Below are 15180 nucleotides of genomic sequence, written 5' to 3'. Positions count from 1 at the left end.
ACTCTGTCTTTCATGTGGCCCAGTCGTATGACACTTTTCACGGCTGTATTCAAATTCTAAACAAACGTACACTCTGTCTTCCATGTGGCCCAGTCGTATGACACTTTTCACGGCTGTATTCAAATTCTAAACAAACGTACACTCTGTCTTCTATGTGGCCCAGTCGTATGACACTTTTCATGGCTGTATTCAAATTCTAAACAAACATACACTATGTCTTCCATGTGACCCAGTCGTATGACACTTTTTACGGCTGTATTCAAATAATACTTGGTTCTGGTGCTATAATACCAGGATGATAGACTACTTTGAAAAAAAACCCATGGAGATTGCAGATCTTAATTGGTGAATCATTTTGTATTTAAGCCCAATGAACAGTTGTTATTAATTACACAGAACTAGTGTATCTTTTGAGTAAGTTACGTACAACAACTCCTATAAACTAAAAATAATTCATTTAGCTGATGTATGATTTGAGTACAGTCCAACAATTCCTTTATATAAACTAAAAATTGCAAAAAGTAAAAGACTAAAGCAACAATAAATAACCGATAAAATAAAAAATAAACATTAAGGAAATAATTGCTTAATTAAGTTCTTAATTTATTGATGTAAAATATTTGCTTGTTACAAAACAAGCAGCCATTATAATCATATTATCTTCCTGTTTCTGTTGACGTGTTCGTTTTCTAATCTTAAGTAATTCGTGCAGTCAAACAAAGAAATTTATTGGTATTTTTTATAGCATAATTTATTTTAGATTGATCCTTCTGTGGACCCCTGGCGTCTATGTAAAATACGAAATAAGATAAAATAAGTCCCAAAAGGATGTTGAGTGATTAATTGTATCTGAATTGTTTTATCAAATGCCGAGGGAGTAAAAATTTAGAAAAATAATTCAAGTAATGCCCTACATAAAAGTAAGAAGTTGTTAAAGAAAAAAAAGCACAGTGCTTATAACAGAAATTAAAATTTTAAGTACGGTATAATTAAAATAAAACCTTGAGTTTTAGTTTAGTACTATTGCGTAGAATGACTTTCGGATAACAGAGTTTATCAGTCTGAATCATTAAACATAAGAAAATGTAGCTACAGAGCTAGTGTCGGTCCTCCATTTCAAAGATCGATTAGTGACATAAATTACCGAGTGATGAAGTATAGGCAGATGAATACATAATAGATAAATTGATCGATGTAAGTATTGTCTACATCTACAAATTTCCTAGAAATAAATGTGTATATATATATGAAAGGATTTTTTTTACTCACGTCTAGCACGTATCTTGCGCTGCACCTGTCAAACGATTTGGCTGTATATTTTATAATATAAGCTTTTCAGCTGGTAGGTGTAGAATCTAGCAAACATCCGATGCAGCCCGAAGTTAACAAGGGGTTTATGTGGATTTAAAAACGCCTCTACTGGCGGATATATATTTTTTCTAAATTATGGGCAGCTCATATGCCCATGGACAAAGTCAACTATTTTGAATATTCTATTTACTCTCCTTTGCCCTTACACCTTGTGATGTTGTTGTTTTTATAAATAGGGCTAACAGTTATTCCATAGTTTTACTATCTTTAGATCCGAGATACAACATAAAGGCAAAAATTCAGTATTAAGCAAGGGAAAAGATAAGATACTCGATTAGGTAGACTCTGAAGATTCACTTTCTGGATAGTTTAAGTGACGTTTAATAAGACACATAAACATTATATAAACCTGTAAGGTCAATATCTTTTTTAAAATTAATCACACAAACAGAAATTACAAAACCGGTATAATTCAGAAAAAATAATCATGTAAAATTTAAATACTTGTAGTTACAAACTCTAATTATTTATATTTATAAAGAAATGTAATCATTATTTAAAACACTAAGGATAAAACTTAAGAAAAATTGATGTGAAAATATTTATATATTAAAAAAAAAACTCTTACCTCCGCATTTCATGCCAGTAAGTAAAGAAACAGTAAAGATGTCAAAAGAGTCACACTCATATACAGAGGAACGTCTTGCGCGTCTGTGGAAGCTTGCAATATAACACAACAATTATTATTTTAGATATAAACTTTTCACTTCAAAAAGTCTGTGATACCTTCTGTAAAATAATTTTTATCTTACGTTTATTCAGCGGCAGTGAACAAAATACTAGAGAAAATATACATTGGAACTTTTCTTTGCATAACACAATAATGTATAGCTTGTGTCTTTACTGATTTACATTTTATTGTATACTGTAATACAATACTGACGGCTCTGATGCACAAAAAATTACCGAGGGCGAGTTACTTCAGCATAATATCTAATTTTTTGTTGCAATGTTGTAAATATTATGAGGAAACTTTTATCATGAACAACTGGTTATTTTAGCAGTACAAAAGTAAAAAGGTACTGTTTCATCTAGATAAAAAAATCTTACCAGCCTTTCTATGATAAGGTATACAAATATATATCTAATTAATAACGTTACTTTAAGAAATAACTATAAGCAGTCATTTTTTTAAATACTGAATTATAAATTTTCCTAGCACTTTTCTTGAAATTAACTCCTAGCAGCCTTATTTTTCTGGATAATACATAATTTCAGAACTATCTAACAGGATTTTATATTAAGGATAACTCCTAGCAGGTTTATCATAAAATGATGTAGAGAAATAAACGTAAATGACAAGGTTAAATATGTATCAGTATTTTAGGCTATTGAAATACATAATCTGAATCTTAATGTTTCTAATTGTTATTGACTTCGTTTATAAGAAAGTTGGTTAAATATATGTTACAAATATGATTGAAATGTACCATTGAAGAAAATAAACAACCCCTAAAACGACACATGGTTACTTCTGGTATATTAAATCAATATAATTAACGGTATTAACACAATTACTTCCTCCAGAATAGCCTCGACAGTTTGGTTAACTTCACCAACTTTCATTCAATTACAGAGAATCGCATTTTGAATTTACTATGGTAATACCTGCTGGTACTCCAAATCAAATAAGATCAAATGTAATTTAAAAGTTACGGTTTAAACACCGAAAGCCAGGGAAATATTGTAAAACAAATAGTTTTATAAACAGTTTAAAAGTAAGTTAACTGCAGATCCTTTTAAAGCATTATATTACATACATAAATAGCGTTTTATAGAATATATTGTCTCTCACCTTTCACACCAATGATTAGTTCTGGTATTGAACGAAAAGCTTATTGTGCAGTGAATTGGTGAAGACAAACTATATATTTGAACTACTATTTTGATACATTTCTGATTTCGAGCCGCAGTGGAAAAATTAAGAGGAATATGAAAAATAATACTCGTTTTTATATCGCGAAACACAATTATTGAAATAAATTAACTATTCGTCAAAACTGTCATAAATATAAGAAAATAAGAAGCCAGATAATCCGTTCGAAAGGTATCGGGTTATCGGGCTTCTGATTTTGTCATTTATTTATTGTCATTTTTACCCTACGTCTTTTAGTATCATTAATATTGAATATACGATACCTAAGAAACGATCATTTCCTAAAGTAATAAGTATTTCACCTAAAGATTGCCTATAAAGTAAAATGAACTTACACAAGTTTAATAATGTTAATGTTCTTGAACAGACTTTAAAACTATGAATAGTGATACAATCTTTCTTTTAGGATTCGTTTATATTAAGATAAATAAAATAACTACCTATATTTTCACTAATCTAGTTTCAAAGATACATTTTGGAGATATAGGTCGTTAATTTGTTGAACTTAATAGAGATGATATAAACTCCAGTTTGCGTTAAACAAAGTTAAGAATAATAATTTATTTTACGATTTTTAATTTTTAGAATGTTTATGTATTTAAATATCATGTTTGGACGTGCACGGTTATCTATCGTTTATTTAATTTGCACTAGTCCTCAAGTAATATTTTCGTCAATTCTGTTTACTTTTGATCAGGTTTTTAACCAATAAATGCTCTGAAAGCATGTATTTTAAGCCAATGCAGTTGAAAAATACGTGTATGTGGATATAGTATTTTACGTTATGACATTACTGTTACTGTTGTTGTTGATGTTGAAGTATTACCCTAGAGGTAAGGTAACTAGTCAGCAACGCCCACTCTAATCGAATAGTGTAATTTGCCTGTCACTCTTTATGCACTCACGGCCCCAAAGGGCGGAGAATGGTGTTTTTTTTTGGCACCAGAGTCATGAAACCTCAGATCAAAAGGCTGCACGCGAACTGCTGGGCCGTACTCAGGACCACCGATAAAGGGAGGTAACGGGGAATTACCCCCCGGCCCGGGGTCATCAGGGGGCCCGTACAAATTAACTTTTCAGGGTGCATTAAAAATTTTGCCATGAAAAAGGCTCGGAAAGTTGCATATTATAGTTAACTGATATTATGGGGGCCCATATGTACATGATTAACCCAGGGCCCAGAATAAATCTCGGCCGCCCTGGCCGCACTCAGCCCCATTACATTAGAATTAGCCCAATTAATGTTCATAGTTCTTCATATTCAATAACTCTCTTATTTAACAAGCTAATTAAAGAAAGAGGAGATCATTTGTTACAAAAACCATTCGTTTGCTTTGTGAGCAAAATGAGAGTTAAAATTTATCTTTCTAAATATTGAGTGCATAGGAAACTCGAAATAGAAACCCCAGTTACATATTTCTGAAATATTTTGAGATAAACATGGCTTATGAATAATTTATTTTTATTTTAATCCATGTTTACTAGACATTTTACAAAGATACACAATTCGCTTCCTTCAGACTTATATATATATATTATGAATAATTTACATATGTAATTCAAAAAGTAATATTATGCTGTTAAATATACGAATTGTATAGAATTGTATAGAATTTTCCATCTAATATGTGAAGCATGAGTTAAACTGCTAGGCAAATACTTTAAGGTTCGGGTACAGCTGTCTTTGATTTAAAACTACTGACCAAAAGGAGGACATAGAGAGAAAACTAAATAGATCATAATATGATTATCGAATGTTATAACATATAATATATTTATGATTATGTTAGATCAGTATGAAATTAATTCCCAAAATGTATGTTTGTAAGAAAATTGTCAATTTTAGATGTCACACGAAAGAAATTATAACTAAGTTCAGTTTATTCTTTCCTTCAATATACATAGAATTCAATGAATAAATGTTGTATTTTGATATGTATTGCATTATGGTTTATAATGTTTTGTTCCATCTGTTGTTCTTGGGTTAAAAAGAAACTACAGTATCGAAAATGAACACATTGTATTTATAATCGTGTGGTATATGTTGTATAATACGTTTGTATCATGCGTGCTAGCTACGTCTGACTATCGGTGTGATTATAACTGCATTTACTTGGATTAATGAGCTTTTTGTTTTCTCAACTTAGACGTTTTACACAAACGTATCTGTGTTGTTTCCTCTCCAAATAAATATGCTAATATTATAAAGAAGAAATTGTTATAGATAAGAATAAAACACAATTATTAACTTAAGCCACAACTTAGGGCTACCCCAGATTTTAAAGATGAATAAACTATATTTTCAATAAATTACCACTTTTGCTTTTTTATTGAAGTGGATTTTAATGTGAACTATAAGGCTCATATATAAACACCAGTTGACGATCAGAAATATAAAAAAGTTGTGTTTATTGTATGCTGTTTCCTATTATAACCCGAACTTAGCGTAGTTATATAAAATACATAAAGGGCGATAATACAGCGGATTTCGCTATATAATACAAGTAATAAATACTTCTTCAACACGTGAGCTTTTCACGATAATGCATCACAAACGACGTAGTTTTTATTCGTTTCTGTGAAGACATATAAAGCAGCACAAGCTCTGACAGCGAGCTACCACCCTAAAAGTCCCAGTGGAGGGCGTAAAGATGTTCGTATAACACTTTCCAGAAAATCGTTAAACTTTGTAACTTGAACTAACTTCTAGGTAGTACAATAAACCTGAAGTGTTATTACGCTTTTTAAAACAACTAATGTTTTCTAAAATTCAGTAAAATAGGCTAAACGTAGTACGCCAAAATTTCATTACAGCTGTACTTTTATTGTAAAGGTTAAAAAATAATATTGTGCTACCAACTAGCAAAGTCTGTTATTTTGGTTGTAACCTTGTGGAATTGTCGTCGATAAAGGAAAGTTTAACCTGTATATTATAGTAACTTTAAATGACCGTGACTTGGTTCGTCGAAACAGCAAATGAAGTGATCTATCTTTGTCTTTGCTCAACTGATTTTTTTTCTTTCTCAGCTACAAACAATCTAAAGTCTAAATTATTTTTGTGATGACAAGAGAGTTACAATACATTACACATCTAATGACAATTTTGTTTTTAATCATATTTTGTATTGAATTTTAAGTTTCACCGTAAATTATGCTACTTTAGATAGCCAATAGGTGTTCAAACTTCTTTTAAGATATGTTTCTATGAAAACCTCAAACTATAATCATAAAAAAACTATTTTTGTTTTACAGTGAACGGCCTAGTGGTAAATTTATTATAAACATGCAAAAACGTCTTTTGTAAAAAAATAAACATATAAACATTTACGCAAAGGCCTCTCCAATGGGTCAGTGGTAAGGTCTGAGGGCTCACACCGCTAAAAATCGGGTTTCGATACTCATGGTGGACATAATACAACTTCCGGTGGACAATTGCCAGTGTAGGACAACTGCCAGTCAAAAGATCTGAGTAATCCAAATCCCCAAAAGAAAAGTTAACACATGTACTTTAAAGGAAAATTGTATATATTTTAAACCAAAAGGCCGTTTACAATTTTCATTATCATTTAGTAGCTATTAAGTAATTAAATTTTTAATAGCCAATATTATATAATAACGTTATATAAAGTTAGCGTATGTATTCAGCTATTTCTCGTATTTCTGCAAGCCCAGTTTTGCTTTATGATTAGATTACCTGATCTACTGAATTATGAAATCTTCCTGGCCATTCATCAAAACAATCCAAAAATCTTATTTATTTTAAACCATACTTGTAATATAATTATATCAAATTATCGCCAGGTGTGGTTAGTTACAGTATATCAACAACTTAAAGTTCTTCGTTGATTATTTAATTGTATAAAGCATGATATTTATATACATATTTACCATGGCAAATACATTTAGTTATTGCAAAGGATAGGTAATTTATCCTACAATTGTAAATGAACATTTAATACAGGTAGCTTTACATTTACACCATTTACTACAAATGGAACATGGTAACCACAAACAGCGAGAGTAGAATATTACCGATGTTACATGCTTAAACTAAATGTTGATAAGGTTTTGAGGTATTCCCTGATAATGCTGTTTTGCGGGATATCTCTACTCTCAAGGATCCCTTCACGGGATCCGAAGTATCTTCATGGGATTGAAGACCAGTAAGCGTGTAAAACACTTCATTCTGTCACTCTCATCTTTGTCAAGGAATGAGCCTACCAGTTTAGCGTTGTGGAGCCGAGGCTTTCTTACTTTGTTTAAGGCAGAATCAGTTTCATAAGCAACGTGTCAAGCTAAACAGAAAGTCATGAGATGTGGTTCGGTGTTATCGCTCAACTGGATGTGTTTTTATTTTAGCACCATCGCAGGCAAACTGTTTTGTTCTTTAATTTTTTTATTTTTAGTTACGGAGAAACAAGTGACTAAGTTTGAAAAAGCCTTTACAAATCTGTTACATTTCAATTGGTTTACCTAGTTTCATCAAGTGGAAAGCCTTGAATGGAAGCATGCAACAATTATAAACCGATTAGGGTTAACAAAGCGGCACAATAAGTACTGAAATCCTTAATTTACAATAACAGAAATATTTTACAATATACACAATAGATGAAAATGTTAGTTTATGAACGGTTAGATTCTAACTATACGTCTGCGATACACAATGAAATTCAAAATATATAAGCACGACTAAGAAAGGCTAAATCTTAGTAATGTGTAGGATAAACCATTTTTCATATATAATAACAGTATTTTCGAATAAAAACGTAATTTTTAACAATTCGTCTATTAGGCATTGCTATGACAAATGTGAAAATTGTCAATTTCAAAACAAATAAGTCTACATTATAAATTTACGTTATATTCATAATATAGGAACGGATAAGAATTGGTGAGGATGTTTTATCAAGGGCAATTAAGTTAGGAAAGTACGGTATCAAAAACCATGAAAAAATAGGAAGAAAGAATACAGAAAAATACTTTTGTGGGATGCCATTTACATCAAGAGGAGTTGTTGTAATTTTTGTTTTGAAAAAACTTCTAACTAAGAACATGTGAAACATCAATGCTATGTCAAAATTGTCTGACCCTCAAGACCACATCCTGCAAGTTTTGTATTCCTAGAGTCAAATAATTATGAATAAAAGTTGTTAATTTTATTATTTTGTCCGTAATACCGTTCCAAACACTTATTTCAACTCACTCACAGCACACTACTCTCTAAATTTGTATCTTTTGTTTTTATATCGAGTAAATAATTGTATTGAGTCTTTGAAGTAAACTTATCATTAAGTTACTCACCTGGATAATAAACTAGAGATTTCTCTGCTTTATATTCGGTTTCTGGTATACTTAGTAGACACTTAAAAATCTTCGGTTCATCTCCCCTCAAATCCTCCATGGTCAGATCCTTTAAAATCTCTACGCTATAGGCACCTGTCCTGTCCTGATTCTTATTGTGTTTCAAATTAGACGTCAACAGTCGAGACGACGAGGGACTCTTCTCCTCGTACAAAGTTAAGTGAGGTAGTGGAAATACTCCTTCAACCTGACACCTTATCTGTTCATGATCGGATGATATGTACGTAGAATTCAGGGTGAATACAGTTGGGGGAGCTAAATATATATATATAAATGTAATTCCTTATATACAAACTGTGACCATGAACATGATGCATATAGATAATGTAGAAGTAAGGTGGTTCAAGTCACAACCATATAGTATTACTTTATAAGATAGAGACACAAGTATAAACTAAAGAACAGTAATTACTGAAAGTGTGTTATCAAACTATGACAAGAAATATTGTAGCTACGTAAGGTAACTATGTAATAATACACTAACATAACAGCAGATCTGCCGAAAATATACAGAAGTATTAAACTATACTAATGAATATGACATTTCTACGTAAGTTAAATTAACTTTTTTTGGCTATTGAAATTATGTATATATATATATATATATATGTACTAGTCTAGACCGTATAGATTACTAAACGAACACAACATTTAACATATAATAATTGTTTGTTTTCGGATATTCGCACAAAGCTACCCAAAAGCAATCTGCAGTAACCGTTCCGAATTTTGAAATGATAAATTAGAAGACAGCAAGTCAACAGCTTTCACCACAAACTACTTGGCTACTCTTGTCTGACCGTTACCCTTATAACGCATCCACGGCCCAGAAGTGCTGAGCGGTTTTTTTTTTCTTCCACCTTATAGTAACGGTACGCAAACGATAGGCTTGTAGATCGATAATCTTGCACGCTAACCACTAGACTACGCTCGGTCCGTTTAATATTATAAACGTAGGTAGTTCAAATAGTAATTAAACTGTTACTATTTAAATGATATGTAATTATACGAACAGTTTAAGCTATTTCGTTTAGTACAGGGCTTTGACAATTTAAACGATAAGTAATATTATAATCAGAATTTAATTTTTTTTATGTTATTATGGAACTGTAGCCTACAAAACAGAAGCAGGTGCTTCCGAAACTAGGAACCACACTCCTAGAACTGTGTATTTCACGTTGTAAGAGTTGTCTTGAATGAAATAAGTTATAAGGATTGGTTTGTTTTGAATTTCGCGCAAAGCTTCACGAGGGATATCTACATTAGCCGTCTTTAATTTAGTAGTGAAAGAAGGGAAGGCAGCTAGTCACCACCACCCACCGCGAACTCTTGGGCTACTCTTTTACCAACGAATAGGCGAGCATGCTTGGTGGGACGGGGATTCGAACCTTCGATCCGCAGAGTGCAAGTCAAGTGCCCTAACTACCTGGCCATGCCGGGACACAAGTTATAAAGAATTCAAGAGTGTGAAATATGGCTAACAAACAGGAATGAAAAACAAGCAGATACAGCGGTATACAATACAGACAACACGTTCAATGAAGCGTGTTGACTTTAAAAATAAAACAGTGGAAGAAATTGAAATCCTTGAATGTCAGGTAAGAGATTGTAGTTAAAATGGAAGAAACTTACAGTCAGGAAACTGTAATGTATAATAGTTAGGTTACAAACAAGTTTGATAATACAGAAACAAATATAATTGAATAGTTAGTGAACAAAGTACATGACAGTTTTTTGGGATGGAGATATAAAGATTTTGAAGATGGAACAGGATGTTGTTGGTTTCCTAGTGCAAGCCTACACAATGGTTTCTCTTTACTCTGTCCACTGCGGGTAATCAAACCGCAGATATTTGTTTTATAAGTCCGTAAACTTACCGCTGACCCACCGGAGAACTATAGAACACGAACTAATCAGAAAATTTACTAGTAAATCTCAAGTGACAGTAAATGAATCTAAAAGAACTAAAAGGAAAGAAATTAGTGCGAACTTAGTTTATGAAATGGGAATGGGTTTATAACTTAAGTTTGGTGGGATTGACAAAATACAAAAAGTTAAAATAGTGAATGCGGAAAGAAGTAATCTCCGTAGCCTATTGTGTAGATTTGTGCTTTGAAGGAAGTAATCTCCATAATCTATTGTGTAGATTTGTGCTTTGAGGGAAGTAATCTCCGTAACCTATTGTGTAGATTTGTGTTTTAAAAAGAAGTATTCTCCGTAACCTATTGTGTAGATTTGTGCTTTAAAAAGAAGTAATCTCCGTAGCCTATTATGTAAATTTGTGCTTTAAAAAGAATTAATCTTCGTAGCCTATTGTGTAGATTTGTGCTTTGAAGGAAGTATTCTCCATAATCTATTGTGTAGATTTGTGCTTTGAAGGAAGTATTCTCCATAATCTATTGTGTAGATTTGTGCTTTGAAGGAAGTAATCTCCATAATCTATTGTGCAGATTTGTGCTTTGAAGGAAGTAATCTCCGTAGCCTATTGTGTTGATTTGTGCTTTGAAGGAAGTAATCTCCATAACTTATTGTGTAGATTTGTGCTTTGAAGGAAGTAATCTCCGTAACCTATTGTGTAGATTTGTGCTTTAAAAAGAAGTTATCTCCTTAGCCCATTGTGTAGATTTGTGCTTTGAAGGAAGTAATCTCCATAACCTATTGTGCAGATTTGTGCTTTGAAGAAGTAATCTCCGTAACCTATTGTGTAGATTTGTGCTTTAAAAAGGAGTAATCTCCGTAGCCTATTGTGTAGATTTGTGCTTTGAAGGAAGTAATCTCCATAACCTATTGTTCAGATTTGTGCTTTGAAGGAAGTAATCTCCGTAGCCTATTGTGTAGATTTGTGCTTTAAAAAGAAGTAATCTCCGTAGCCTATTGTGTAGATTTGTGCTTTAAAAAGGAGTAATCTCCATAGCCTATTATGTAAATTTGTGCTTTAAAAAGAATTAATCTTCGTAGCCTATTGTGTAGATTTGTGCTTAAAAACAAACAAAAATTACCCTGTATCTTGTGGTTAACATGAATAAATCTCTATCATTTATTGTTATCGTTACACTATATTTGAGTGGTCCTGTGATTGATGCCGCTGTTCATAGTCGACATTTCTTCTTTTATTTCCTATCTCTCGAATTTTTATGCAAAAGAGTACAAGTTTTGGAATATTTAAACAGTAAAGTTATCCAGATGGAACTAAAATATATTGAGACAACTCACTGCACAGACAAATGGGATTTCGAAATTTACAGTCCTAGTTTTCGCAACTTTTCAAGATAATTTTTACTTTATTTTATCGCAAAGCTATACAATCTGTGCTTTTTCCACCTCAAGGAATCGAACACCGGATTTTAGCCTTCTAAGTCTACAAGCTCACTTCTTACCCATCACCAAAATACAAAATTACAATATATAGTATTGGGAAAAGGTTGAAATTATTAAGTTTCGTTAAAGAAAAATGTGTTGTTAGAATATTAAAGAAAATAACAAATGTAAAGCTTGTGTAATGTAGAAATAAAAAAGTAAAGGGCTATATGATTGTGCATTTATATAGACTAATACTTCTGTAAATAGAATATTATGTGAAGTTCTTGGTAAAGATCGATTAAAGGAGTGGCTCCCTACTGGCTCAGCGGTAAGTCCGAGTGCTTAAAACCCTAATAATTGGGTTTCGATACCCGGAGATGGCAGAGTGTGTCTTTGTGTTAAGAACAATAAAAAAAAATATTAAAGTAGTGAAAAGAACAATTGTAAAGAGATTTTATTTTCTTGTTACTGGTGTTGTTATCTTTCTCTGTGGAAATGTACTGAAGATGAGTTGTTTAGATGGTGTGAATGATGCAAAGGTCTAATTTGATATATTTGTTCCTATTTTGTATTCTCAATATTTTAAGTACACAGATACTCTTTTTTCAAAAGAATTCTCCTTTATATGTCTGCCATCTCGCAGATAACATAAAAGTTACAAATATCAATAACATGATGTTTTTATTTATGTGCAAAGCTGAATAATTGGCTCTCTATGTATGGCCACTATAGGGATCGTAACCTTGCATTTTAGTACTTTAAGTCCTCTAGCTCATAGGGGATTATAATACATGATATTTTTCTCTTATGATAGGTTTTCTTCTTTTATAATCACAGATAATAGTCTTATAATTATTATTACTATTTCACTATCAGTATAGTCTACTGGAAGTTCTCTAAATATAAGTTTAGGAACTGTATTTCCTAACTTGCTTTTTACCGGTATTTTCACAAGCCCAATTTATGAGGTGGTTTTTAAGTCCTAGTACATCTTTTCAAACGTGTTTTGACTTGTCTGATGGTTTTTCCGCTGAGTTTTGAGGGGGTAACCAGAACATTTATATCCAGGTGTTTCAAGTGGCTATTTTGACAGGGTAGAATGTGTATTGCAATACTCCTGCTTCAGCTTTAGGATTCTGATCTCTAAGCATCATTGGAGGAACAACTAGATGCACCGTAGATGATGTGAATGTGTACTTTATATAATTCTCGTTCCTTACCTGATATGCCAATCATTGATAAGCTTGAGGGCTTATAACACTAAAATTCGGGGCTAAATATCCGCAGTTGATACAGTGCAGATAGCCCACCATGTAAATTCGTGATTAAAAACAAAGAAACATTATCTGGTATCACGTGTTTAACATGAATACATCTCTTATACATTATTGTTTTATTTACACTATATTTTAGTGATCCTGTGATTGATGCCGATGTTCATGGTCGTCATTTGTCGAATTTTTATATCTTATGCTAAAGATTCCAAATTTTGTACTCATTACTGAGCCTTCTGAGATTAATTTTAATCTACTGAACATTTAACTCAATAAGGTAAGTATGATGTGTGGAGTACACTTTGGAACGACTGAGCAGGAATTTTACCCATGGTGTTTGTGTAGAGTATTTACCAAATTTGTCCCCTGGCGGGTCAACGGTAAGTTTACGGATTTATAATGCTAAAATCCCGAGATTGATTCTCGCGGTGGACAGAGTGCAGATAGGACAACGCCTTGTGTAGCTTTGCGTTGAAACAACAATAATTATTATCATATCTGATAAGATTTTCTACAAAGCAGTATTCCATTGAGAAAACTTAGGGTTAGATTTCATATACATCTCTTCAAAGTTCGAATAGCTATCTTGGCTAAACCATTGGTTGCAGGGTAGTATGATTAGTTAAAATATCTGGTTACTCCATCCCTCTTGAGAAATGTCTTGAGCTCCTCTGATATGAAATGTGGTCTCTTATCAGTTGGTTAGTCGTATGCTATAAACATTACATAACACCTCTATAATACTAGAATATGTGATACTTACTGATCATATAGAACATTTCAAACCACTCGAAGTGCGTATCAGATAAGACAAAATAGTCCTGTTTGTTGATTCCTACAAGATTAATGTAAATACATTACTATGGCTATGTCTTTTGTGGTCAAGGGTCTAATGATCCATTTTTAAGCAAGGTGTGCAACTCTACCAAGTCATATATAACGCTGGTAACTAAACATGGCTACTACTGATATCTTCAAATGACACCTACGAATATGACTTAGCACAATTCCCGTTAAATTTGAATCTTAAATTTCAAAGGTGTATCAACACCTTATGACCCCACACCGTATATCCTTTTTCGAATAAGTATTTGTCTTTTCTATTAAAATATGAGTGCCTCCCGATATATCAGCGGTAATTTCACGGACAAACAACGCTAAAATTCGAAGAGATCCATCTTCATGGTGAACAGAGCACAAATTGCCTACTTTGTAACTTTGCACAAAAAAAAACCAACAGCACAAAATACAAGTGTTTTTTCATTCGAACATCTGAACTCGATTTCACAGTGCTAAGTTTATTGTATGAAAGTCTACCTTTACATATTTGTGGTGGTTAATTCTAGAATTCCACTCTTTGGACCTCAGATCCTGGTTAGATTTGAGATCTGTAACAATTAGAAATTTCTTTTTATTCAGAAACTGATTAAATTTATTCACCACAAAAACAGTTATAAGTGTTTCAGCTGCTTCTTCTTTTTTCATTTGTGCAAATTTTTCTTAATGATTTAACAAATGGGATGCAAATGTTCCCGGTCTTTTAGAAACATGCTCCTCTTCGTAAGCTAACCTATTGCCTGGACTATGTGTACTGGTACTGCAACTCAAATACTAAAGGATTATACAGACTGTAATATTTTAGAGCAACTATGTTTAGAAAAATATTTACTTGGTATTCTTGTATGCCTGTTGACAGTTACTTCTGCATGAGCAATTTTTACTGCCATCAATAAGTCCTTATAAAGATGTAAGATAACGGCTAGCTATGGCAGGAGTTTATCATAATAACTATTCATTACTGATTATGAGAGTCCTGAACAAAACATCTACCTTTCAGGAAGTAGATGAATTTCTGTCTTAGCATTCAAGTACATTTTTCCCGTTCAGTTTCTTACGTTTCAGGAAAAGTTTCAAATATTTCACTGTCGTTTGCACCAACAAATTATTAATTCAGTAACTTACAAAATCCAATCACACCAAATTCTTGCCCATCACTGA

General features: G+C 32.3%; 1 protein-coding gene across 1 annotated transcript in view; it reads right to left on the bottom strand.

Annotated features, from left to right (window-relative positions):
• The window catches only part of LOC111089794 (hemicentin-1-like), a 49362-nt gene that overhangs the window by 3949 nt on the left and 30233 nt on the right, over positions 1–15180 (bottom strand). Inside the window, exons 3-4 of the mRNA XM_022402886.1 lie at positions 8549–8863; positions 1940–2031 (exon numbers count right to left, since the gene is read on the bottom strand). Of these exons, the coding sequence (XP_022258594.1) occupies positions 1949–2031; positions 8549–8863 (398 nt within the window). The 3' untranslated portion in view covers positions 1940–1948. The remainder of the gene's footprint in view (positions 1–1939; positions 2032–8548; positions 8864–15180) is intronic.

The sequence above is a fragment of the Limulus polyphemus genome, unplaced genomic scaffold, assembly GCF_000517525.1.
Source record: "Limulus polyphemus unplaced genomic scaffold, Limulus_polyphemus-2.1.2 Scaffold129, whole genome shotgun sequence".
Classification (NCBI taxonomy): Eukaryota; Metazoa; Arthropoda; class Merostomata; order Xiphosura; family Limulidae; genus Limulus; species Limulus polyphemus.
The sequence above is the reverse complement of the archived record's forward strand: the minus strand, read 5'-3'. Positions and strand labels throughout refer to the sequence as shown.